The sequence below is a fragment of the Phyllobates terribilis genome, unplaced genomic scaffold (assembly GCF_046119375.1).
Source record: "Phyllobates terribilis strain yellow unplaced genomic scaffold, ASM4611937v1 Scaffold_2__4_contigs__length_985480577, whole genome shotgun sequence".
Taxonomy (NCBI): domain Eukaryota; kingdom Metazoa; phylum Chordata; class Amphibia; order Anura; family Dendrobatidae; genus Phyllobates; species Phyllobates terribilis.
This window is the reverse complement of record NW_027362762.1, coordinates 103,928,641-103,953,230: the sequence shown is the minus strand read 5'-3', so window position 1 is coordinate 103,953,230 and position 24,590 is coordinate 103,928,641. Positions and strand designations below refer to the sequence as shown.

Here is a 24,590-nt window from a genome sequence, read left to right as displayed (position 1 = left end):
CTGCCAGAGCTACAATGGAATGGTTTAGATCAAAGCATATTAATGTGTGTGAATGGTCCAGTCACAGCCCAGACCTAAATCCCATTGAGAATCTGTGGTTAGTCTTGAAAATTGTGTTCTCAGACGCCCTCCATCCAATTTCACTGAGAAGAATGGGCAGAAATTTCATCCTCTAGATCTGCAACGCTGATAGAGACATACTGCAAAAGACTTGCAGAAGTAATTGCAGCGAAAGGTGGTCCTACAAAGTATTGACTCAGGGGGGCTGAATACAAATGCACGTCATTTTCAGATTTATATGTTTAAAATAATTACAGAAAACCATGGATCATTTCCTTCATACTTCACAAATGCTTGCTATTTTGTATTGGTATATCATGTAAAATCCCAATAAAATACATTTAAGTTTGTGGGGGTAATGTGAAAAAATGTGGAAAAGTTCACGGGGCATGAATACTTTCTCACTTGCTGCTTGTTCTCCGTCTCTTTTTTTTTTATTTAAATGGAATGTGTCATGTCCCAAAACACTATTAACATTCAGATATGAGGTTAATCTGCCGATTAATAGCGTGCTGAAGTCATATGGCCGCCGCACTGAAAGCTCAGCTACCAGGAGGAAATTAACCTTATTCTTCCCAGCAGCCTCTGGCTTTCAGTCATAGAGGTACGGCCGGCGCGGCTTCAGTCACCACTCAGTGCATAGTGAGCAGCAGCTGGACCCATGCAGCAGCACTAACTAACAGTCGACTCAACAGTGCGTCAGTACAGAGCCAGCTGTCAGTCAGTGTCGGGGCATGGTTACCGTCGCTGCTTACTATGCACTGAGCGGTGACTAAAGCTGTGCCGGCCGCACTTGTATGCATTCACCTTGCCATGTACAGTGCTGGTCACCATTATTGGCACCCCTTCATTTGTTTCATAGACTGTACAATATCTTCAAAAATAAATGGAAATGTACCAAAGTTATATCCTCAGGTTTTTTTAATTACTGGTCCAAAGTAATACAACAATAAAACATTGTTTTTCAACTTCCATGTTGCAATTTCAAAGAGGAAATAGAATAAACAGCATGTGCAGCAATAAAGGCACCCCTATTAATACTTGGTTGCACACCCTTTGGCATTGATGACAGCCTCAAAACGTTTCTATAAGCTTCTATCACTTCTCAGCTGGAATTTTCTCACACTCTTCCTTTTCAGTTTCTTCAAGCTCTTGAATGTTTTCAGGGTTCTTTTTCCTAATGGCAGATTTCAGCTCACCCCAAAAATTTTCAATGGGATTAAGGTCAGGATTCATTGCTGGCCATTTTAAAACAGTCCATTTTTTCTTTTTCAACCATTCCTGTATACTTTTGGATGTGTGCTTTAGGTCATTGTCTTGGTGGAGGACCCATGATCTTCGACTCAAAACAAGTTTTCTTACACTGGGTAGGACATTACGCTCTAAAATCTCTTGACAATTCTCTGGTTTCATGATTCCTGTGATGCGGGCAAGGCCTCCAGTACTAGACGCAGCAAAGCAACCCCACAGCATTATGGATACTCCACCATTCTTAACTGTTGGTAAGGTGTTCTTTTCCTTATAAGCTTCATTGCGTCGACTCTAATCAAACTGTTGCTTTGCATTGCCAAAAAGATCTATTTTTGTTTCATCTGTCCACAGAACATTTTCTCAGGATTGTAGTTTGTCAAGGTACTCTTTGGCAAAGATCAGTCGCTTCTTTTTATGTCTTTTCTTCAGCAATGGTTTCTTCCTTGGCCTTCGCCCATAAAGCTCTGCTTGGTTTAGTGTGCGGCATATGATACTTGTTGAAACCATGACCCCAGACTGTTCCAGGTTGGCCTTCGAGTCTTTGGATGTTTAAAGTGGTGTTTTTTCCACCTTCGCACCAATCTTCAAAGACATCTCTTGTCAATTTTCCTCTTTCCCCCACGTCCAGGTTCTTGACGGTTCCATGCTTGGCAAACTTCTTCATAACATTGCGCACTGTTGAAACTGGGATACCAAGGTCTTTCTAGATGGCCTTATACCTTTTGTAAGTTTTGTGTTTGCTAATAATTGCAGTTCTGATGTCCTCAGACAGCTCCTTTGTCTTCACCATTGTGACAAAGGAACAGGATCTACCATATGGCTTTTTAAAACACTGAAGTCATCATTCATTGGCTAATTCATGTCACATGGGCAGCGACAATTAATCACAGGAGAATCTTTTTTATGATTTACCACAGGCGAGTCAAAATGTGTTTCCATACTAAATTAATGTAAAGGGTGCCAATACCAGTGACACAGCAAGCTTTAGGTTTTCTATTTTTCCCTCCCATTGCTTTTGGTTTTAAATTATTGTTTATCATTTGTTCGTTTGTAGTTAACACGAGGGCTCTATACAAAATTGATTCATTTTTTTCAGGAGATATTCCACATTATGTACTTAAACTTCATGGGTGCCAATAATGATGAGCAGGACTGTAGGTTATATTTTAAAAATAGGTTTAAATCACCACTCCAACGTTTTTTTTTTTATTGCAGCACTGGAGTGGTGCTAAGTACCTGCACTTAGTCTAATACTTACCAGCCACAGTCTTCATCTTTTATTAGCGTCAAATAAATCAATAGATCCAAAATTAAATACGGTCATAATCAATACACTCTAATCAGAAAATGACACCCCATTCCTAATTACAAGGTGGGGTAATCAAAATATGACCACCACAGTTGTCATTAAAAATACAATATTTTAATAATACAAAGATTATTGTTATCTAACAACATTAAAATACACTAAGCAAAGTACCTCAATTGTGAGGGACAGCAGAGAGCTATGCCCTATTAACAGTTGTCACTCCACCAAACAAATTATGTCTAGTTAGGAAGGTTCCTAATTATAATAAATATGCTAAAATAGCAAAATTCAGCAAATTACCAATCCAATTATTCACCAAATTACATAATTCATTGGGTAAAGAAATGACCACATAGGATAAGATTCATGTCCTGAAAGGAGTAAAGTGCAGAGTGCAAATAATATCGATATGAAATGAGAAACCGGTCTCTAAATCAATGTGTAAATAGTAAGGCTCAAGTGGAATGTAGCACTCCCAAATTCAGTTACATGTGAATATCCAACAATTGTCATAAATTACCTGCAATAATAGACAAGCTCTGTGTGTGGCATGCATGCGTCCCTCAACCCCGACGCGCGTTTCGTCAACACTTCCTCAGGGGGCGTTATTAGCACCAGTCCGGTCGGTCTCCAGCAGTTTGTAACCTGCTGGAACGCTCCAGTGTTTGCCTTGTTCTGGCTCTCATAAACTTACATTGAGAGCTTGTGACCGTTACCTCTGACTGTCGGTCAGAAGTTGTGGTCACAAGATGGCGGCTCTGGACTGGAGGGTCTCCGGGAAAAGCTGAAGATGGCGGGAGAAGAGCACAATACTAGGAGCAGGGACCTTGGATTAGTTGCACCACACCAGCACTGCAATAAAAATAATGCTGGAGTGGTGCTTTAGTTATTTACCTTATTAGTCAAACAATTGTAGAAATACTAGTTGGATATGATCCCCTTCATTGTGGAAATACACATTGCCATTCCTACAGCTGTGGATTTGAAACCTGCTTCAATAGTTGACCGTAAGGGCCCGATTCATCATTTGCATTTTCTTAAGTCCCTTTTCTTATTTTGTCTTGTCATATTTATTGAAGTTTTTTGTGCCAAATTCTTCAAAATGGAGCATGAGGTTCATGAATTTTGCGTAAAATCAAAACTACTCTTTATTTTTGTCTTTAAACTTTTTATGACTTTATAGTGCAAAAAGTCGCATGTCCTATAAAACGTTCCCCAAATTTGCGCAAAAAAATCAGATGTACATAAAATTACTCTAAAAAAAAAATTGGAAAAAAACAGGTGAACACATGAAACAGATTTTAAAAAAAGGTGGAAATTAAAATAAAAATAAAACGCAAATGGAAAACAGGCGAAAACAACAAAAACCAGACAAAAAAAGGCACAAATGCAATAACGAATTGGGCAAAAGTGTGCATGTGGAGTAATCTATTAGACGAAGGTGAGGAACCACACACGGATTAGCCCCAGTGAATGTGATTAATTCCAATGTTGAACGCTGAATTTCAAACTGTTGCAGAATTCAGGGTATCAGCCTTGGATTTCTGCATCGGATTCTACCAAATCAGTGGTAAATTTTTTCAGACTTTACAAAGCTCCATGTCATCTTACCTTTCTTTCAGCTACATACAATTGAACCATTTTCTTTGCAACAAAATGTAATATTGTAATAGCAAAAATTTTTGAAAAATGTCAAATATAATGCAGGAACTATTCATTAGGCTGCACCAGGTGTGTTTATACGCATGAGAAGAGGGGAGAGAGGCTAGAGTTAATGGTGAATTGGAGAAGTATAATCTTTATTGCAGAGGCGTAGCTAGAGGTTTAGTTCAGCCGGGGTGGGAAAGGGGGGAATATCTGAGTGGGCCCCTAACCAGGTAACCATGATTAAAACTACGGTGGTGTAGCCTAATAGTGGGTATAGAGAAACTTAGCAGATGACCGCGCTGTTACTGAAAACAGGTCTCTATACAAAGACCAACACTGATATTACCGCCATATGGTAGGGGACAGTGGTGGGCCATTATACTGTATATATGACCAGGCAAAATTTTACAATTTTGACCACTGTCACTTTATTAGGTAATAACTCTGGAATCTGGAACGCTTCAACGGATCCAACTGATTCTGAGAATATTTTTTCGTGACATATTGTACTTTATGATAGTGGTAAAAATTCTTCGATAATACTTACGTTCATTTGTGAAAAAAATGAAAATTTTGAGAAAATTGTGAAAATTTTGCAATTTTAAAACTTTGAATTCTTATGCCCTTAAATCAGAGAGTTATGGCACACAAAATAGTTAATAAATAACATTTCCCACTTGTCTACTTTACATAAGCACAATCTTGGAAACAAATTTTTTTCTTGTTAGGAAGTTCTTTTATACAATTTGGTGGTAAAAAATAGAATGAATAAAATTTTTACCACTAAAATGTTGTTTTAGCCGTAAGTTTTTAATTTTTCTGAGGGCTAATAGGAGAATTTTTTTTTACAACAAACTAGGTCCATTTTTTCCAGAGTGCGCCAATACCCTAGATGTAATCGAAAAATGCTTTTCAGGCACAGTGCAAAGCTCAGAATTGAAGGAGCGCCATATTATAGTACAGATTTTATGCAAGTGCCATGACCCACTGGGAGTGCCCCTGAGGTGGCAGGATAGCAGAAACCCCCATAAGTGACCCTATTTTACAAACTACACCTCTCAATGAATTTATTTATGGGTGCAGTGATCATATTGACACTTCGGGTGTGTAACAGAATTTTATAACATTGGGCAGTGAAGAATGAAGAAAAATAATTACATTTTTACCACCAAAATTTTGTTTTAGCCGCAGATTTTACATTTTCACACTGTGAAATGGGTAAAAATGGCACCATAATTTGCGAGACTCAGGAAGGACGGAGTGCTATTTGCCTCCTGGAACGCAAATTTTTCTAGAATAGTTTGCAGACTTCATATACAGAGACCCTAAGTGCTAGAAGAGAAGAATCCCCCCTCAAGTGACCGCACTTTGGAAATTATACCCTTTTGGGAATTTATCTACAGGTGTAGTGACTATTTTGACTCCATGGGTGTTTTCCAGAAACAAGCAGCAGTGGATGTTGCTAAGTGAAAATTGCAAACTGCCGTTGTAGTGACCAGTACATTGTAGTAAACAGTACGTTATTGCCCAGCTTGTGCTTCTGGAGACATGTACTGTAAATTAGGAGGGCTCTCATTGCTACAGAAATGCCAAACATGTGGGTGCTAACTGCAGTTTAGGCACAATGGGGCTCAGAAGGGAGGGGATTTCTTTTGGAGGGCGAGGAGCCATTTAGCTTTTCCAGAGCCTTCGTACTACCAGTAACATGGAAGCTTCCTATATTTTTGAAATCAGATGACGGACCTGAGTTGTTTTGTTTTTTTGAGGATTGATTTGAAGCTTTTGTTGGGAACATTTTACATAACATTTTGGATCACACTTATCCTTCGCTCTATGCCGAGCACTTACGTCGAGGTTTCCATCTAAATCTGAGAGTGACTTGATTCAGATGAAACCCCCGAGGGATTCATTCACTATAATGAGGCAGCAGAGTTACTTTGGACTCAGTCTAGCCTCTGTTCAGCAGTGTCCTTTTTTTTCAGTGATGCACAAAACTGTGGCCGACGGCAATTTTATGCATGCCTAAAAATACAGACACCACCGGATCACAGTCCAGACGGCGTCCACAGTGCCCCAATCTGCCTCATTGTAGGAAATCTTCCACCGGGGAATCACGTGAATCACGTATTTCAGAGATTTACACAGAAACTCCAGTGTAAGCGTTCAGCACAGGATAAGTGTGGGCCGAGCCTTACTGCGCTGTTTGGGAGGCAGAATGAACAAATCAACAGTAGGTGAAGAATTGGTTTTATTTATCTTTTACGCCGTTCCTCGTGCGGTATAAGTGATTAGACGACTTTATTCTTTGGGCCGGTGTAATTACAACGATACCAGATTTATATTGGGTTTAGCTGTCACACACTAAAAGACGCTTTTTTGTTGTTGCAAAAACTAGTTTTTGCATCGCCATATTTTGAGAGCTATCATTTTTCCATATGTCAGCCGACAGAGTCATTTGAGGGTTTTTTGTGGGACGAGTTACGTTTTTATTGGTACCATTTTTGGGCACATTACATTTTTTGATACCTTTCTATTCCGATTTTTGGGAAGGAGAATGAACAAAAACTAACAATTCAGGAATTCTTTTCTTTTTCTTTTTTTTCTTATACCGTTCACTGTGTGGTAAAATTCATAAGGCAGCTTTATTCTTCGGGTCAGTACGATTAAAGCGATACCACATTTATATTGTTTTTTATTTTTTGGCGCTTTTACACAAAAACTATTTTATAGAATAAATAATTATTTTTGCATCACTTTATTCTGAGAGCTGTAACTTTTTTATTTTTCGGCTAATGGAGCTGTATGGCAGCTTGTTTTTTGTGGGACAAGATGAAGTTTTCAGCAGTACCATTTTTATTTACATTCATCTTTTTTTGAGATTTATTGCACTTTTTGTTCGGCAGTATGAAGATAAAGCATAATTTTTTGCCTCGTTTTTTTATTTTTTTTACGTTCTTCACTAAAGGGGTTAACTAGTGGGACAGTTTTATAGGTCATGTCGTTCCGGACATGGAGATACCAAATATCTGTACTTTTTTTATTTATTTTTTTTTCCATAACGTCGCAGGGGCGCCAATCCAAGGGCAGAGGGGTTTCCTCCCTGTGCTTGGCTCTCTAAACTCTGCGATCGATTTTGATCGCAGTATTTAGGGGGTTAAAGTGCCTGGAGCGGTGAGGGATTACTCCTGGCTCCTGGCACGGAGTGCCAGGTGTCAGCTGACAGAATTAGCTGACACCTTGAGGCGATCGAGTGCCTCTGTGAGCGCAAAATCGCCTGGACGTATCTGTGAAGAATACTGAAGATATAATCCCATGTCAATCATTGTGCCTTGTTTGGCGGGGGATTATAAAGATCTACAGTGTACAGCTGTAACTGGACACTTTTGCAGCAAGCAGAAGGGAGGGGCTGAGGGACAAAAAACCCCACCAGCAGCTGTGGAGCTACTACAGGAAAGCCCCCTGTGGATCCCAGCCATGCGGCATATCCTTTGTGTCAGGCAAGTATAATTCATTACCGAGTTATGGGAATACAATACATCCCAGTGATACACCAAATAGATTTTTGGAACCACCCGAACATGAAGAGTGTCACCCTAGCTTCCAGAACAGTCTAGCGTGCAGGGATAGGGACATACACGGCACAGCCTTTCGGAAACTTCTAGGGCCATGGTGTTTGGTCTCCACGCGTAGCAGGGGCCTGGCTGGATCCGATGACACCAGAACCGGCTCCCTAGGACCGTCCATTAAGGAAGTATAGCCCATTTTAGTTTTGGGAGTTTTTAGCTGAGAGGCCAGGGGTGGAGATTTAGGTCCAGCCAGGGGGCAGGAGGGGGAGTGACCCAGAGGGGTTAAGAGCTCCAGCAGCCCTAGCTCCAAGTCTTTTTCCCTAGGACGTCATGACGACACGTCATGTGGGAGAATTCCTGCAACAAAGGGGACCACAAGCCTCCCATATGGCAGCCCCTCCCCGAAAGCCAGGCCTTTCATCTGACTGGTAACTGACTCTTAATATCTGCTTAAACTTTTGTACCACTACTATTGTGTTTACATCTCTGACCATTATGTATGTATAACCCATATGTATATAGTGTAATGTCTAGTGTGCTCTTAAGGTGATTAAATATATAATTTAACCTTGGGCTGCTCTTTTATCTCTATCCACGAACCCACACGTCCGTTGTTTGGCTTAATCCTCATGCTACCGGGATGGGTTTCTGGCCCGATATAATTCCGTTAACGAACCAGGGACTTATATCTAATAGAAACTGGTGGCAGCTCTACCAGGCCGACAAGGTTCTGCTTCACTGGAGCTAGTGAAGGGGCTTCTCAGCCTGTCAGGGGTGTGAGCAAGTGTGGTGCCACGTCAGTGACTGAGTGGGCCACCTCTTCTCCCTCGCGGTGCCTTCCTGTACCCGTGTGGACAGGGGGTGTCTGTGCAGAACTGTACCAGTCTGACCTTACGCATCCTCGAGGGGGTGTGGAAAGTCATGTTGGTGCAAAGGACAGATCCGTATCACTTGTTCCGTCTGACGTAATTGTGACGTCAGATGGGTGGCTAGGTGTGGATCCTTCACAAGTGGTGGCAGCGGTAGGATTCTGAGGGATCTCTCTGGTGCCATTCGTCACAGTATCCATACGTCCAAAGTCGGTAAGTACCTACAACCTGGACGTATGGATACGTTTAAGGTCGTGAAGGGGTTAATAATATAGTTTTTGAAGTTTTTTGGTCACTGTTCCATGCCACAGGTGCAAGCAGGATGTGGAGTTTTTGTAGGTTGGCACGGTGCTGTAAACATGAGAAATCAATTGTATCTTTCTTATAAACTCTGCAGACGAGTCGTGGCTGGAAGATGTCGTCATGGCGGTCAGGGCCAGATGGATGACAAGAAAAGTGATAGACTCAAATCAGAAAGAACATCAGCTGTAAGTCACTATACTGTATATACTTGTATTTTAATCTTATATGGTTAAACGGACTGGTATTTACCACTGTGTCACTATATAGGGGTACACTAATATTGGTCTTTTTAATAATGTGCTGTTGATTTTTTCTTTTTTCTTTGGTGCAGTTCAGTCCTTATGAAGTGGTAGATGTATGGTAATATTGTTGGTAATATTGGTCTTTGTACAGTGTTTGTTCTATAGAGTTATGGTCATATTTATTCAATATGTAATGGTCATGATGTAGCAGTATTTTTTTGACTTGTATAGTGATAATTTTGGCAATTTTGCTCTTTGTATAGTGTTTTTGTATGTAGGTAATATTTTGTCCTAGTACAGCAGTAACAGTGGTATATGATTTATTGTATAATTATTATATAATTGTGCTGCGCTGGAGTCCTGTGTTCAAATCCCATCAAGGACAAAATCTGCAAGGAGTTGTATGTCCTCCCCATGTTTGTGTACGTTTCCTCCCTTACTCTGAAGGCATACTGTGATGGTAATGTCTGTAAAGCGCTGTGGAATATGTTACTGCTATATAAGCAAACATAATAAATAAGTTTTATATTTAGCAGCTAATAACATAGATAGATCTATTGAGTCTTTCTCTTGCTTATCTCCTTATCTCCAGTATCTTCTACTACTACTACTATCAATGCTATGGTTGATCCTTATTACTATAATAGTTCAATGCATAATTTTGCTAAATCTACAATAAAAAAATGCTTCTTTGCATCTTTTATTTGTGATCAGGCCTCTAGGTGTCACTATTTCACTGCAGACCATGGCTAGCACGTGCTTTACAAAATACTATATATATATATATATATATATATATATATATATATATATATATATATATATATATATATATATATATATATATAATGTCTATAAAATACTCCACTGATAAATTGTGCTAGTGCAGTGCTGTTCTATATCTGAGAAAACTGATATGTAATGTGAACTTATTCCACACTGCAGTAACCCAAAATGCAACAGATTAGAGATTATGGCCTCGTGGACACAAATGTATTAGGGTATGTGCACACGATGCAGAAATGAAGCAGAAAATTTCTGCAGCATTTCTGCATCTCCCTGGCAGAAAAAACGCATGCAGATTGTGCATGCGTTTTTCCTGCAGAATACATGCGGATCCACATGCGTTTCCGCATGCAGATTGACAAGCGCTTTCCAGGCGATAGCATCACTTGGAAAGTGCTTGACAACTAGGTCACACTGTATAAATCCATGCAACCAGCATGGATTTATATAGTGTGACCCGAGAGAGTGTATATACTTACCTCCGATGGCCCGCGCTGTCCTGCTCAATCCGTTCTCCCTCGCCTGGCAACTTTGAATTGAAAGACCTGCCGACATCAGCGTCACGTGACCCGTCACATGACTCTGACGTCAGCGCAGGTCCTTCAACTCACTGCAAGTGCCGGGAAGCAAGCAGGAGCGCTGCGCGGGCCGACAGAAGGTAAGTATACATTTATTTTTTATTTTATTCTTTGTTTACAGCTTTTTTAATGGTACCTGGGTGTGGATGAGACTCACCTCTCCTCTACACCCGGGTACCATCCGCACATTAGAACGCGCCAATAGCGCAAGTACAAATGCAGTCTTGCGGAATTGGCGCGTTCTAATGCAAGTCAATGGCGGCGAAAACGCCGCGTTTACGCAAAATTAATTGACATGCTGCGGATTTTTGAGCGTAGCGTTTACGCTGCGGAAAAATCCGCATCATGGGCACAGCACATGCGGATTTCAATTGGGGAACATTGCTGCCCTTCTACCATGCTTTTTTAATGCGTTTCTGCGGCGTTTACACAACTGCAAAAACGCCGTGGAAACGCATTAAAAATGCATCGTGTGAACTCAGCCTTAGACAGCGTTCACATCACATTCTGGTTCCCGCTCAGCATTCTGTCTGAGATTCCATCTGAAAGCCAAAAAAATGGTAGAAATTCCTCCAACATAGCCATTCAGTTCAATGAAGCGAGTTTAAAATATAAAAGTTTGGACTCTATTTGACCTTGTTTTCGTCAGCCTCCATTTTGTGGGTGATTGCAGCAGGCACTATGGCATAGTCCGCCACACTATTGCCACACAGAAAACATCCTGGAAAAATATGAAATACATTGTCACAAAAATGAAAGACACCTCTATTGTGCCCTACCGAGTGATCTTCCCAGTGTCCCTAAACAGTAGTATTCTCCTGTTAAAGCTCCACACAGTAATACGCCCCTTTTGTGTCCCCACATAGAAATAATACCCCCAAAAGCAATAATGTGCCCTTGTGTGCCCCCTTGAAGGTTATAATGACAAAAGTAATAGTCCGTGTTGAATTTGATAAACTCAAAATTTTAAGATAGGGCTCAGTGGGAAAATGGTAAGATTTTTTTTTAAATATATATATATATATATATATATATATATATATATATATATATATATATATATATATATATATATATATATATATCTCATAATAAACAAAAAAAATAAAACCTTATTAAAATGTTTTAAGCAATACATGCAATATATAAATGTGATTTAAACAGTAAGTGATTTTCTGATTAAACATTCCCTTTAAAAAACATTGTGCACATTGGAGAATCCCTTTTTTGCAAGATTAAAAGTTGGGAATTTCACAGTTTTCATTGACATGAACACCCAGATGTGATGTGTCCTCTAAAGTTAGAGGTCTTCTTTGTAGCAAGTTTCAGCTCTAGCTCTTTAGGTGAAACTCTTGGTTTTGAGACCCCTCAAGAAACCTGAATATAATAATATAGTATTTGATAAGACGTTCTAATAAGACACCACCTTTGATTCTTCATACACACAAGCAGACCCTCCAGTAGGATCACAGGTCTGGGAAGCATTGTGTATATGCGATCAGGTTTCATACCTACTTTTATTTTTATTTTATAACTTGTATTTTTTTTTTCCTACAACTAGTTTTAAAACCAGGCCAATTCTTGTGGGATCTGCTGATGTATTTAAATGCAGAGCATAGGTATGACGGCTTAATCTCAGCTCCGCTATACTCCTGAGGATGGAAATACATTTCTACAGGAAAGCCTTAACCTAGTTTTACAGAAAAAGAACGATCTTGCAGTTTACTTTCAAGTTCTTTGGAATATAACTACCACTTCTAAAATCAAGAAAATTCATAACTCATTAGATATGAACACCATATACATTGCTCACAAGTTTAAAGGGATTTTCCCATGAACAAAACTTCATTTTAATCAATAGATCTTTGAATAATAATGCGTTCCACAATTGGATGTGGTTAAATATAATGTTCCTGTGCTGAGATAATCTTATAAAGGTTCCCCTGCTGTGTGCTGTGTAATGGCTGTGTCTGACCGTACACGAACATGGTCTGATCATACCACATCTCCTGGGCAGGGAAGGGGGAAGCTAAAAAAGGAAGATAAAAAGTAACAGGGGGTTTTGGGGACTCATTACTGAGACAGATTGTTTTTTTTATTTTTTATTTTGTGCCCGAGAAACCCCTTTAAGCACATTCCAAAGCCCATCTACAATTTAATATGAAAACCACAAATGACAGTGGTTAAGAAAAGCAGGATAGCACGGTCATATCCATTGTGAGGCAAACCTCTTCATCGGCCACTTAAGATCACAAGAAAATTCAGCAGAAAATAAGGAATATTCCTAACTGGAGAACACCTTCATTGATTACTGCTACCTTACATGGCAAAATATCTGCCACAAATGGCATTTTGTCAAAGTCTCCCATTGTCTGCCCAGAGTAAGTCACAAAGCGCAGATTTAAGTGGCAGCTCCATCAAAACCCAAAGGAGAATGGCAGACGGCTAGTCGCCAGGAAGCAGATAAATTATTCAGTTGCCCAAAGTAGGTCATTGGCATTATATGCAGGACAGGGATGGAATAAAGGCGTTAAGAGGGAAAGACCAAAAGGTGACAACTGATCACTCCAAATGTGTAGTTTAGTCTGGAATTTATAAGTATAATACCTCTTTAAGGTAAGCGGTCTAATTAATATGTTATGGGATTTAAGCTTAAAATAGTCATTTTTCATTAGAAGGGTAAGCAATGGACTCTGGCTGCTATGGGCAATAAAACTTTGTAAAGAATAAATCGAGACTCTAAAAAGGAAAAAAAAAATGTTCGTGTTAAAAATCTGAATGACTATCAAAATAGTGTTAGATATTTGCTTTTTATAATGGTTCAGTAAGTGGATTGGCGCAATGACCCAAAACTAAGATTTAAACCTATGAAACATTACTTCATTGATGCATTTTTAATGCCAGTGTCCTTGGACTCGTCTGCTGTAGTCTGACCAAGTCCGACTCCTGTGTCTAGACACAAAGTCTCAGTTGTCATGTTTTTCTGGTCCACATTAAAAAGTCCAAAATCTGATTCTAAACTTCCCCAAGTCTGCCTTCAGCCCTGTTCCCATTATCCCGAGCTCCTAATCTCATTTCTGGTTACCGTACTCCCAAGCGTCCTGCCCAATGTCCTGTATCTCCTACTTGTGTCATTCCTGTTTATACCCTTCCATCATTTCTTACATATACTCATGCCATTATTTCTATGAATATCAAAAAACTGACCAGCACTTCCAAACAGAAAAAGATTGCAATTTACAATTTGCTTCCTGGCGACAGACAAAAATGGTCATAAGCAGTTTGGACTTTGGTGGTGGTGCCACACTTTCAGGTGTCTATAACACAGCATTGCCTCCGCTCTGGAAGGGCTCTACAAAAATAGAAAAAATAAATCCATAAAATAAAAATGTCAGACTCATAAATAAATTCTTAAATACTTTTACTTAGCAAATCACACTCATTTTGTATAGGGAGATAATCACATTTCGATCACATTAAAATTACAGTCATTAGTTTACACTGAGAGAAATGCTAAGTTCACACAATCGTATAAAAAATATCCTTCTGATTTTCATCATTTTCAGAATGTGAAGGATTTGCAATGTATCCGTAAAAAAAATCAGATGCTATATGGCTGATCCATATGGGATCCATTTTTTTTTTTTGCACATCCATATACTCAAATAGGCAAGTGTCATCCAAAATATGTAAAAAAACGAATGCAAATATTCAGTCTGTAAAAGTAAACATCATCTGAAAAGTCCTATTGAAAAACATTGGTCTGAGCACTGCCAGTTTTTTCCACAAACCACAATGGGACTAAAAATACAGTAGTGCAAACGTAGCCAAACTTGTCCTAAAATGTTAATGGTACAGGTGCCTGTGAGCATCTGCAGTCGGACGCTTCATTGCTGTGACCTGAACTTAGCATGACAGTATGTGATATAGGTCATCTCCAGGCCAAAGTAGTAACTCAGCATTCAGAAAGAGTGGACAGCCGTGTGAGCAGCCTCTTCTTACCTCGGCACCCCCTGGTATCTCCAGTATTAGATCAGACACTGGGTGGACAGCAGTATGAGCAGCCTCTTCTTACCTCAGCACCCCTGGTGCCTATACCAGGTCTTTCTAATTTAATATTGAAAACACTAGGGGTGCTTACGTAAGAAATGGTGGTCCAGACAGGATAGACAGCAGTGTAAGCAGCCTCATCTTATACTGGAGGTACTAGGGGTGCTGAGGTAAGACAAAGCTGCTCACACTGCTGTCCATTCTGCCTTTCTGATCTTCTACTGGAGATACCAGGGGTGCTGAGGTAAGTTCAGAAAGACAGGGTGTACAGCAGTATGAACAGCCTCTTTTTACCTCAGCAGTGCAACCCTGGAGTTCCCACCTTGTCTTTCTGATCTAATATGAGATACCAAATGTGCTGAGGCTGCTCACACTATAGGCTGCTCACACTGCTGTTCACCCTCTATATCTAATCTAATAGCGGAGATACTACGGGGGCTGAGGTAAGAAGAGGCTGCTCACACAGCTGTCCATGTTAATAAAGTATTGTGCCATCTGACAAGTTAAAGGTTACTACATTATATTTGCTATTTTGGCTCACCTGTGCCACATAAGAGACGATTTATCCTATATACTGTAATATTGTAGTATTGCCGTGTATAGCATCAGTGATAAGAAAACCATTCTGATCACTGATAAAGTTCCCTAAGGAGAATGCAAAAGTAAAAAATGTTTTAAAAAAATAAAACCGCACTGCTCGAAAAAATAAAGGGAACACTAACGTTCCACATCCTCGATATCACAGAATAAAATATTCCAGTTGCAAATCTTTATTCATTACATAGTAGAATGCATTGAGAACAATAAAACATAAAAATGATCAATGCAAATCAAAATTAATATTCCATGGAGGTCTGGATTTGGAATGATACTCAAAATCAAAGTTGAAAATCAAATAACAGTCGGATCCAACTTCAGTGGAAATGCCTCAAGACAAGGAAATGAGGCTCGGTATTGTGTGTGGCCTCCACGTGCCTGTATGACCTCCCTACAATGCCTGGGCATGCTCCTGATGAGGCGGCGGAAGTTCTCCTTAGGGATCTCCTCCCAGACCTGGATTAAAGCATCAATCAACTTCTGGACAGTCTGTGGTGCAACGTGGCATTGGTGGATGGAATGAGACATGATGTCACAGATGTTCTCGATTGGATTCAGGTCTGGGGAACGGGCGGGCCAGTCCAAAGCATCAATGAATTCATCATGCAGGTACTCTTGACACACTTCAGCCACATGAGGTCTGGCATTGTCACGCATCAGAAGAAACCCTGGGCCCACTGCACCTGCATTTGGTCTTACAATGGGTCTGAGTATCTCATCCCGGTACTTAATGGCAGTCAGGCTACCTCTAGCTAGCACATGGAGGGCTTTGCAGACCTCCAAAGAAATGCCTCCCCACACCATTACTGACCCACTAACAAACCGGTCATGCTGGAGGATGTTGCAGGCAGCAGAACTTTCTCCATGGCATCTCCAGACCCTGTCACATGTGCTCAGTGTGAACCTGCTCTCATCCGTGAAGAGCACAGGGTGCTAATGTCAAATCAGCCAATCATTCTCTGGCAAATGCCAATCACCCTGCATGGTATTGGGCTGTAAGCACAACACCCACTTGTGGACATCAGGCCTTCATACCACCCTCATGAAGTCTGTTTCTGACAGTCTGAGCAGACACATGAATGTTCGTGGCCTGCTGGAGGTAATTTTGCAGGGCTCTGGCACTGCTCCTCAGGTCCTGCTGCTGGGTTGTTGTTCTCCTACGACCCCCTCCACATCTTCTGGTGTACTGGCCTGTCTCCTGGTATCTGCTCCATGCTCTGGCCACTGTGCTGACAGACACAGCTACTCTTTTTGCTACAGCTCGCATTGATCTGTTATCCTGGAGGAGCTGCACTACCTGAGCAACTTCTGTGGGTTGTAGACATTGCCTCATGCTACTGTACCTCTAGGGGTGAGAGTAATGACAAAATTGACCAAAACAGCCAAACAGAATGAGAACAGAGAAATGGTCTATGGTCACCACCTTGCAGAACCACTCCTTTATAGGGGGGTGTCTTGCTAATTGCCTACCATTATTTGAAGTAAAACATTATTTAAAAACAAGCAGTAAAATGTTTTACCTCACAAAAAGAATCAGCTGTGATCCCCTGCTGTAATGTCTGTATCCTCTCTTGCTTCCTCCCCAGCCCAGGAGATGTGGTATGATCAGACCAAGTTCCATACACGGTCTGACACAGACATTACACAGTACACAGCAGGGCACATTTATAAGATTATCTCAGCACAGGGACATTTTATTCAAACCCATCCAATTGTGGAAATTATTATTATTCCAAGATCTATTGATGAAAATCAACTTTCGTTCATAGGAAAATCCCTTTATGTACTGCAGGTTTATTGCACTGCGGGATGAGGTTATTTTTCACCTCAGGCAGCAAGAAATCTCAAATCAGACCCGGTCGGCCAATCACTCCGATATCAGTAGGTTCGGACGACTTTAGTCTAATGTGTATAGTGGCCTTAACTTTGTAGTGTATAGCATTAGGGTATATATGAATGGAAGATTTATGCTGAAGATTTTACATAGAGAAAATTACAGAAGCAGCAATGTGTACGCAATGTTACCAAATGTCATCCACACAATGATGGAAAAATCCAGTGTAAATTGACCCAAGTCTAGATTTCCAATTTGCAGCCTGTGGATTTATGCAACGCAAACGGTGAAATTTCCTGCAAATCCGCAGCATTTCCATAATGAAATACACAACAAAAACTGCACAATTTGTTGCAGATATTGAAGCTACCATGTGTTCGTTCAGTGTGTATCCACAATGCACCGCCGTCCATTAGTGATCATTTCATATACCCAGGGCGAGTGATTCTGTTCTCCTGCACGAGATGGCAGCGGCTGCAGTCTGGCCATAGGGCCAACATCTTCCAGGGGTTCACAGAATGATGAAGTGTCCGATAGTCACAGCTTCACCGACAAGTGTGAACTAACCTGCCCGGAGTGTACAAGGAAAGAGCAGCTGTTTCACAGAAGTCAAAAAAGGAAAAAAAAAAGTCACAGCTTCATAATAGGTGAAGACCAGAAGATAGGGGGGAAAAAACCCACATGTAAATATATTTAATACACAAAATAAATATATACACATACACACACACACACACACACGTAAAAAGAAGGGACCACCTATAGATATTTACAATACATGCAGAACATGTATACATCTTCTGGATGTATTTTACATATAGCGATTTGGTGAGGAGTCGGGGAGGAGAGTGTACAGGGCTAAACTGCTTTTGATGCACTTACTAGAGCCCAGGAAGTGCATCTGACTATAGTTTGCCAACCAGTCTTTTTAAGCGGGTGGTTCATCTTCATCAGCATTCTACCAGTACTGTAGGTACTGGAACTTCCTTTCCAAGCATGCATTCATCCATGCCATTGTCCAATGGCTTGCCGGCCCGGAGTTGAAATTCTGCCTCTCAGTTATGCCTGTGTGCTAGTTTCATCATTTAGGGCGCATGGACATGCTGTCAACCAGTCTAAACAGGCCATCAAACCACTGTAGATGAGCTTGTATCTAACCAATTGGCGGTTGTTTAATGGCCGCAATCAACACGTGCAAATACAGCTTTAGAGTATAAACGTAGAACATGGAATACTGGTAGTCTTTGACTAAGAAACACATTTATTCTCAATGTATACCTATCATAACAATAATTTACAGTTTTATACTAGTCGCTTAGTACTTACTAAATACAGTAAAAATTAGCCCTTTTATACATTGTAAAACCATGGCAGGAATCAGTAGTGACTTGAGCCATCATATGAGTAATGCTAATTGTGCATATTTTTCTAGGACATTTCAATAAAAAAGTCATTTTAGCTGAGTAGAGGCTGCAATATTCACCAGGACGAAGCCTACTGGTTGACTAATAATCACAGACCCAAAATAAGAAAACATGGCTGCATTTCTGCAGGATCAGACTTCTGACACACCGGCCCCTTCTCTCCCCCCGACATCATGAGGAGACCCCATACACATTGGACTGTCAGATGATCTGGTTGATATTGGCAGGTTTGGCCAGCTTTAGTGTAACATATATGGGGGTTTGGCCACTGGAGCCACTTTGAATGTTTTCTTGCCAGGAATTCCAAATTACGCATACATCAGAGTTACTGTTTTCTCAGTGGGAGAATTTTGGAAAAACATCGGTGCCAATTTTCATGCCTGTAGTTTTGGAACGAAATGAACAGAGGGACTGGTGTGATTAAAGACCGAAGTTAGGGCCAGACTACTGGAACCCAACTTTAGTGGTTCCACTTTAGAAAATTTGCTTTGGTTAATTTTTGCAAGGCAACTAAGAAAGCCCTTTGCTCAATAAATTCTGCTGCCAGCAGCGCTATGGGGAATGTGTAGGGCCCTGAAATTCTAGTCATTGAACTCTAGAAAATATTTATCTCTTTGCGCTATGCAGTCCTTTAAACTTTGTGACCCCAGAAAGATCATCAATATATCATTTGTAGGCGGGTTGACTCTTGACACCCCTGCCAATCAGCTCTTGAATCGGCTGCAGTACACTCCAGCGAGTGCCATGTCCTCTTCATTACCAGGCACCGCTCCATACCTTTATTATCTGCGGCATCTGGTATTACAGATTCTTCCCATTGAAGTGCATGGGACAGAGCTGCAATACCGAGCGCAAGAACAGCGCAGTGAGACAGTGAAGGGGGCGACATTTCGCAAATTACAGACAACATACAGGCATTCTGTGTGGGAAACTTACTTTCAGTAGCAATTACACGGACTGAAATTACTGTTAACGGATTATATTAACAAAATATTAAATTATAATCTATTCTATACAACAGAAAATTAGTGTTACAAAAAGCAAAAAAAGATCTTACCTACAGCAAGTATGACCACAGTATTCTGCACTCAAACTTTAAAGGGAATGTGTCAAAAAAAATTACCCATTGTATAAATCTGGTTTGCGTGTTATTTTTTGTTTGTTTTTTTAGAAATCTTTCAATTTTCACGCTGGTTCCTGGAGCTACTCTAACTCGTATTTTTTTTTGGTAATCCACACGTACATTAGCACCAATAGACTGGCTAAGACCGCGTCTTTTGTATGGAAGCATCTAATGATCATGTGCAAAGGTCACTGTGAAGGGAGAGGGAGAAGGGTCAGCTGTGGCATCGCCTATTGTGATTGGTGGATCCTGTGTTATCAGCGGTTTATAAATGTTTACCTGTCATTGTAATCCTGCCTGCGATGATAATGGGGCTGCTGAAAAGTCTTCTATAAAAAAAAAAAAGGAAGCAAGGCCCCGATATATCAGTTTTCACTAGAATTGTGGAGCAAAACTGTAACGAGTCACATTTTTGCACAACTTGTAGCTGTAGGCCATGGCCCCACTATCAGTATTCGGTCAGTATTTTTTCTCAGGGGTTGGACCCAAAACCAGGAGTGGGTGATAGATGTAGAATTGGTGACTTGTTTCTATTATACCTTTTCTCTGATTGTTCCTCACCTGGTTTTGGCTCCCACTACTGAGAAAAAATACTGACCGAATACTGACCAAATACTGATAGTGGGGCCGTGGCCTAAGCCTGTCCCTAGCCGGAGGGGTGTGACAGAGCGTGGCTGGGAAAATCATAATTTGCACCAGAAGAGTAGAGTAAATTAGAATAGAAATGTACTACAGTCTGATTGGACTTGCAGTAGTGCATGGCCTTTAAAAGCGCCAAATTAAGACACACATACCTCTTGATGAGCAGTACGCTGGAGTAAGATGTGCCAAATTAACTAAACCTGGTTTGAAAAATGCCAGTCTTCATGGATCTAAGAATTAGCTTAAGAGTGTGAAAATTGCAAGATTTCAACTTTATTTTAAATACATATGGTGATTTGGAAAAAAAAAAAAACAGACATTTTTTTTTTAAAGAATACATGCACCCTAATTTAAACAATAGGTCAGTTTCTGATGACATTCATTCTCTTAACATAATTATCCAACAGTTTTACCATTTCACAGCTTTTAAGATTAAAAAAAAAAAAAAAACCTGTAGAATACTGAAAACAATACATGTATGATGACTTTTAAAGGGTTTAAAACATTATTGTTAAAGGGGGTTGTCAAAGACCAGTTTACTTTTTTTTTTTTTTTTTTTTACTATGGTAGTTTTTAACAGTCAACTACCTGCCTGGTCCAATCTCAGCGCTGTCATTGACCGCTTCTGCCGGTAATTCAGCTGCTCCAAGTCAACAGAGCAGCTCTTCCTTTTCCGGGCTGCTCTGTCGACATCATGCGGATTATCAGTGGGCTCCCCACAATAAGGCAGCGGGGAGCTGGCTGTCAATTCGAATTACATCGGCAGTCACGCACCGTCAACAGAGCAGAAGAGAAACTGCTCCCCTGTAGACATGACGTCAGCGGAAGCCACTGAATCACCGGAAGGAGTGGTCTGTGAGCCCTCGAAGCTGGCAGGGATCGGCGGTGGGCACAACGGGCAGGTATGTAGCAACTACTTGCGTTAGTTCTTAGGCACATAGTAAAAACAAAAATTTATTGTCCCGTACAACCCCTTTGAAGGGATTGTAGACAATTTGAGAATATAGGACTTCTGTAAACTGAGCCACTCTTATTGAATGGTTTTGTCGGCTATAGTACCAGTCAAAACCACAAGTGAGTGTGGCTTAATGGGAAAGGGTTAGGACTTAGCTGGACTGGGCAAGGCCTAAAATGCAACAATGTGCACCAAAATCTTGACCCAAAATCTTGAAATAAACTAGGCCCAATAGAGAGCTGGTGGAAAGTAAGAGAAATGTGCCTAAAGATGCACAAAATGTATCACCAGCTTGAGACACTGATAAACTGTCTAGTCTAAAGTTTACACTGTCTCTATATTAGACAGGATTACGTAATCAGCCTCAATATATAGGCAATTCATAGTGAAAGGGTTAACATGTAAACTGAACTGTCATTGGTGTCAAGAAAAAAAACAAATAATAAAAATTACAAAAAAAAAAAAAAAATCAATCTGACTTCGGTCTACACAGATATCTGCCGGGTCACATAAGACAGGTGCACGATACCTGCCGCTCCCAGTGCGGAAGCGAGTAGTGCAGAATAACTGCTGGAATAAGAGCTCTACATGTAAGAACTCTCATGTGTGGCGCAACAGATCTGGGTGTTCAATGAGTAAATGTGCACTGCTCACCTGGATAGTTTGTGCACAGCAGGCACAACACTGTGAAAGGTTTAGATAGATCCACTATGGGCGGCTGTAGCTCCGACTGCTGGTTCCTGGAACCATGACTGTAGGAACTGAAGAGAGACTACAGGGTGAAGACAAAAACTTGCAGGATATTCCAAGCGCTGCCAGTGGATATAAGGTGTCCGGAGACAGGTTTTATTGAAACAGTTCATTTCGTAATTGATCCAGCTCCTTCAGGTACATGATGTACCTGAAGGAGATGGATCAACTGCGAAACGCATTGTTGCAATAAAACCTTTCTTCCAACCTGTGTCCGGACACCTGATATCCACTGGCACCGCCCAGACTACCCCACACGTTTTTGTCTTCACTCCATGGTAATAAGAGTTCTAGATGTTTTCCTACAAGCAGGTCTGATTCAGGGATGTCCCAGGAATCAAAACCTATCATCTTTCGAAAGGATAGGTCATAGGGGTTGGATTGCTGGAGATCCCACCTCCACAGATGAGAATAGTGATTGAGTATGTGTCCACATGCCATGCCACTGCATTCAAAGCATATGGAACTGACAAAGAGCACGGCTATCTCCATGAGTCCCACAGAGTGGTGTGACACATGCATGACTACTGTTCCATTTAAAGCCCTGTGGGACCCCCAGGAGGCATACACCTATCACCTATCTAGTGTTCATGTGATAAATGTTGCTTGTATGCCATCCCCTTGAAAGATCAAGCTTCAACACCCCACATACAACCTTGAGATTACTGTATATAATGGGAAAAATAAAAGAAATCCAACCATGTTTGCAAAGTTGCTTGAAACTTTAGACTTGACTGAATCAGGATGGCTGACCGATCGTCAGCTCAGCAGCCATTATTGTGCCCTAGTGCTTGTCACATTGTGCATTAGTGTACTCTGCGGTAAATTAATCACCAATGTAAGGTTTTTGCAGAATGGATCCTCTTTCCACTCTTGTGATCACCACACTTCGAGCTTACCTGTAAAATACTGGAGCCGGATCTACAGAAAAGCCACCTGTGACTCCTGCATTACTCCTGTACTATCAGAATGTGTCCCTGAGTTTCCGCTGTGGGAGATTATGCTTACAAATAATAAACAATTGACTACAAATTCCTATAATGCCCAATACATTTACACCTTTGTGCAGTTCGCTAAGGCATACCGAGTCCTTGTTACCTATGTCACATACAGACTAGATAGATTCGTAACATTATTCATGCTTGCCATGGACCTTCGCTTTTTCCATGCAGACATATCAGCTGGAGGAATACTATAAGATCAACTGGATTCAAGCCCGACAACTGGATAGCGAGCTCCGACAGACACCCCGATCCGGGGAGCAGGCGATGAGATCAGTCGGACCAGTCATTTTCATCAAGCTCTGAATCATCCTCGGAGTCGCTGTACTCCACGGCGATCCGTCTGGACAGGATTGTTGCCACATCATTTCCAACCGGTTCTCGCTTGGCTTCTTGTTCACGCTGCTCTTGTACTTTTTTCAGCTGGATTCCTGCATAGAAGAAATAAACCTAACAGTGAGATCGGGAAGTACTTTCACTACACAAATCAGCGCCATCCTGACAGTCATACTAACAATCAAGGCTGCTCAGCGGAGAGTACGGCTTCTCTGTGTGGTGACTGCAAGCTACGGTTGGTAGTTATATGCAGGCAAAGGAAAAAAAGGAATGAAAATCTGCAGCAGAGATAGTGCTTACCAAAATGCTGTTACTTCCAGATAATAAAAACTTAAAGGGGTTGTCCATCCTTGGGGCACAAGTCTGCAGTTATTCTATGTGACTGCAGATTAATGAATCCTCACAGCACGCAGCGTGTCAGGATTCTCCTGTATTTGCATACGTGTGATCACATGCCAACTAGACATTCCTTGTGCAATAAAAGTAAACTGAGCAAGGCTGGACAAGTCTAGTTGGAATGTGGCCAGAAGTATGCATACTGCCCTCCCTTGCCGGCAATACCAATGTATCCCGATAATGTGCGGTACGCACGCAGTAAGGATTCTTAAGTCTGCAGTCACAGAGTGACCTGATAAGTCTGTGAAGACCGGACAACCCTTTCGAGTATTTCTTGTATCCCTATTTTTGCTTCCACAAAAGGTTTACTTATCTCAAGTCATGTAAAAGTGCCTCGGCAGCAATCCCATGAAGAATAGAGTTGCTTTTTGCACAAGAAAGTTGGGAAGCAACGTCTCTTTCCTGTAAAGTTCAGAATTATTTCTCAAAACATCTATTTAGGCCCAGTTCTAACTTCTGGGTTTTATTTCCTTCTAGCATTCTACAAATATGGCAGAAGGAAAGTGATGTGAGATCTGACCCTATATTATTCTGTAGGAATGCTCCTATTCATCTGGCCTATGAGCTGTAGCACCGGACTCTTCAAGGAGCTGAATCCGAAAGCGCCGCATGCTACGTTCTTTTTTTGGATCAGTCCCACCAGTTTTGCAGTAGAAACTGGTTAAAAAGTTTGATGACTACTCAGGACCATTTTCACATCATTGGAGGCACATGAAAACCCAGCATTAAATTGGATTGCGCTAGTGTTTTGGCTTTTTAGTTTTCTGCTGTATAGTTATACATCCACATTAAATTCCTCTAGCACAACATTTTCTCATTCATGTTTAAACCTCTCTACACCTCTATCAGGACCAATAGTGCCGACAGACCA

General features: G+C 40.9%; 1 protein-coding gene across 5 annotated transcripts in view; it reads right to left on the bottom strand.

Annotated features, from left to right (window-relative positions):
* Window positions 1-17,830: 17,830 nt before the first annotated feature.
* Window positions 17,831-24,590, bottom strand: part of WASF3 (WASP family member 3) — a 45,215-nt gene continuing 38,455 nt past the window's right edge. For 4 of the 5 annotated variants that reach the window (XM_073662461.1, XM_073662460.1, XM_073662462.1 and 1 more), the window contains one exon: window positions 17,831-23,418. In XM_073662461.1, coding sequence (XP_073518562.1) covers window positions 23,261-23,418 — 158 coding nt within the window. In that variant the 3' untranslated portion in view covers window positions 17,831-23,260. The remainder of the gene's footprint in view (window positions 23,419-24,590) is intronic. The other variant, XM_073662459.1, reaches the window with a different exon arrangement.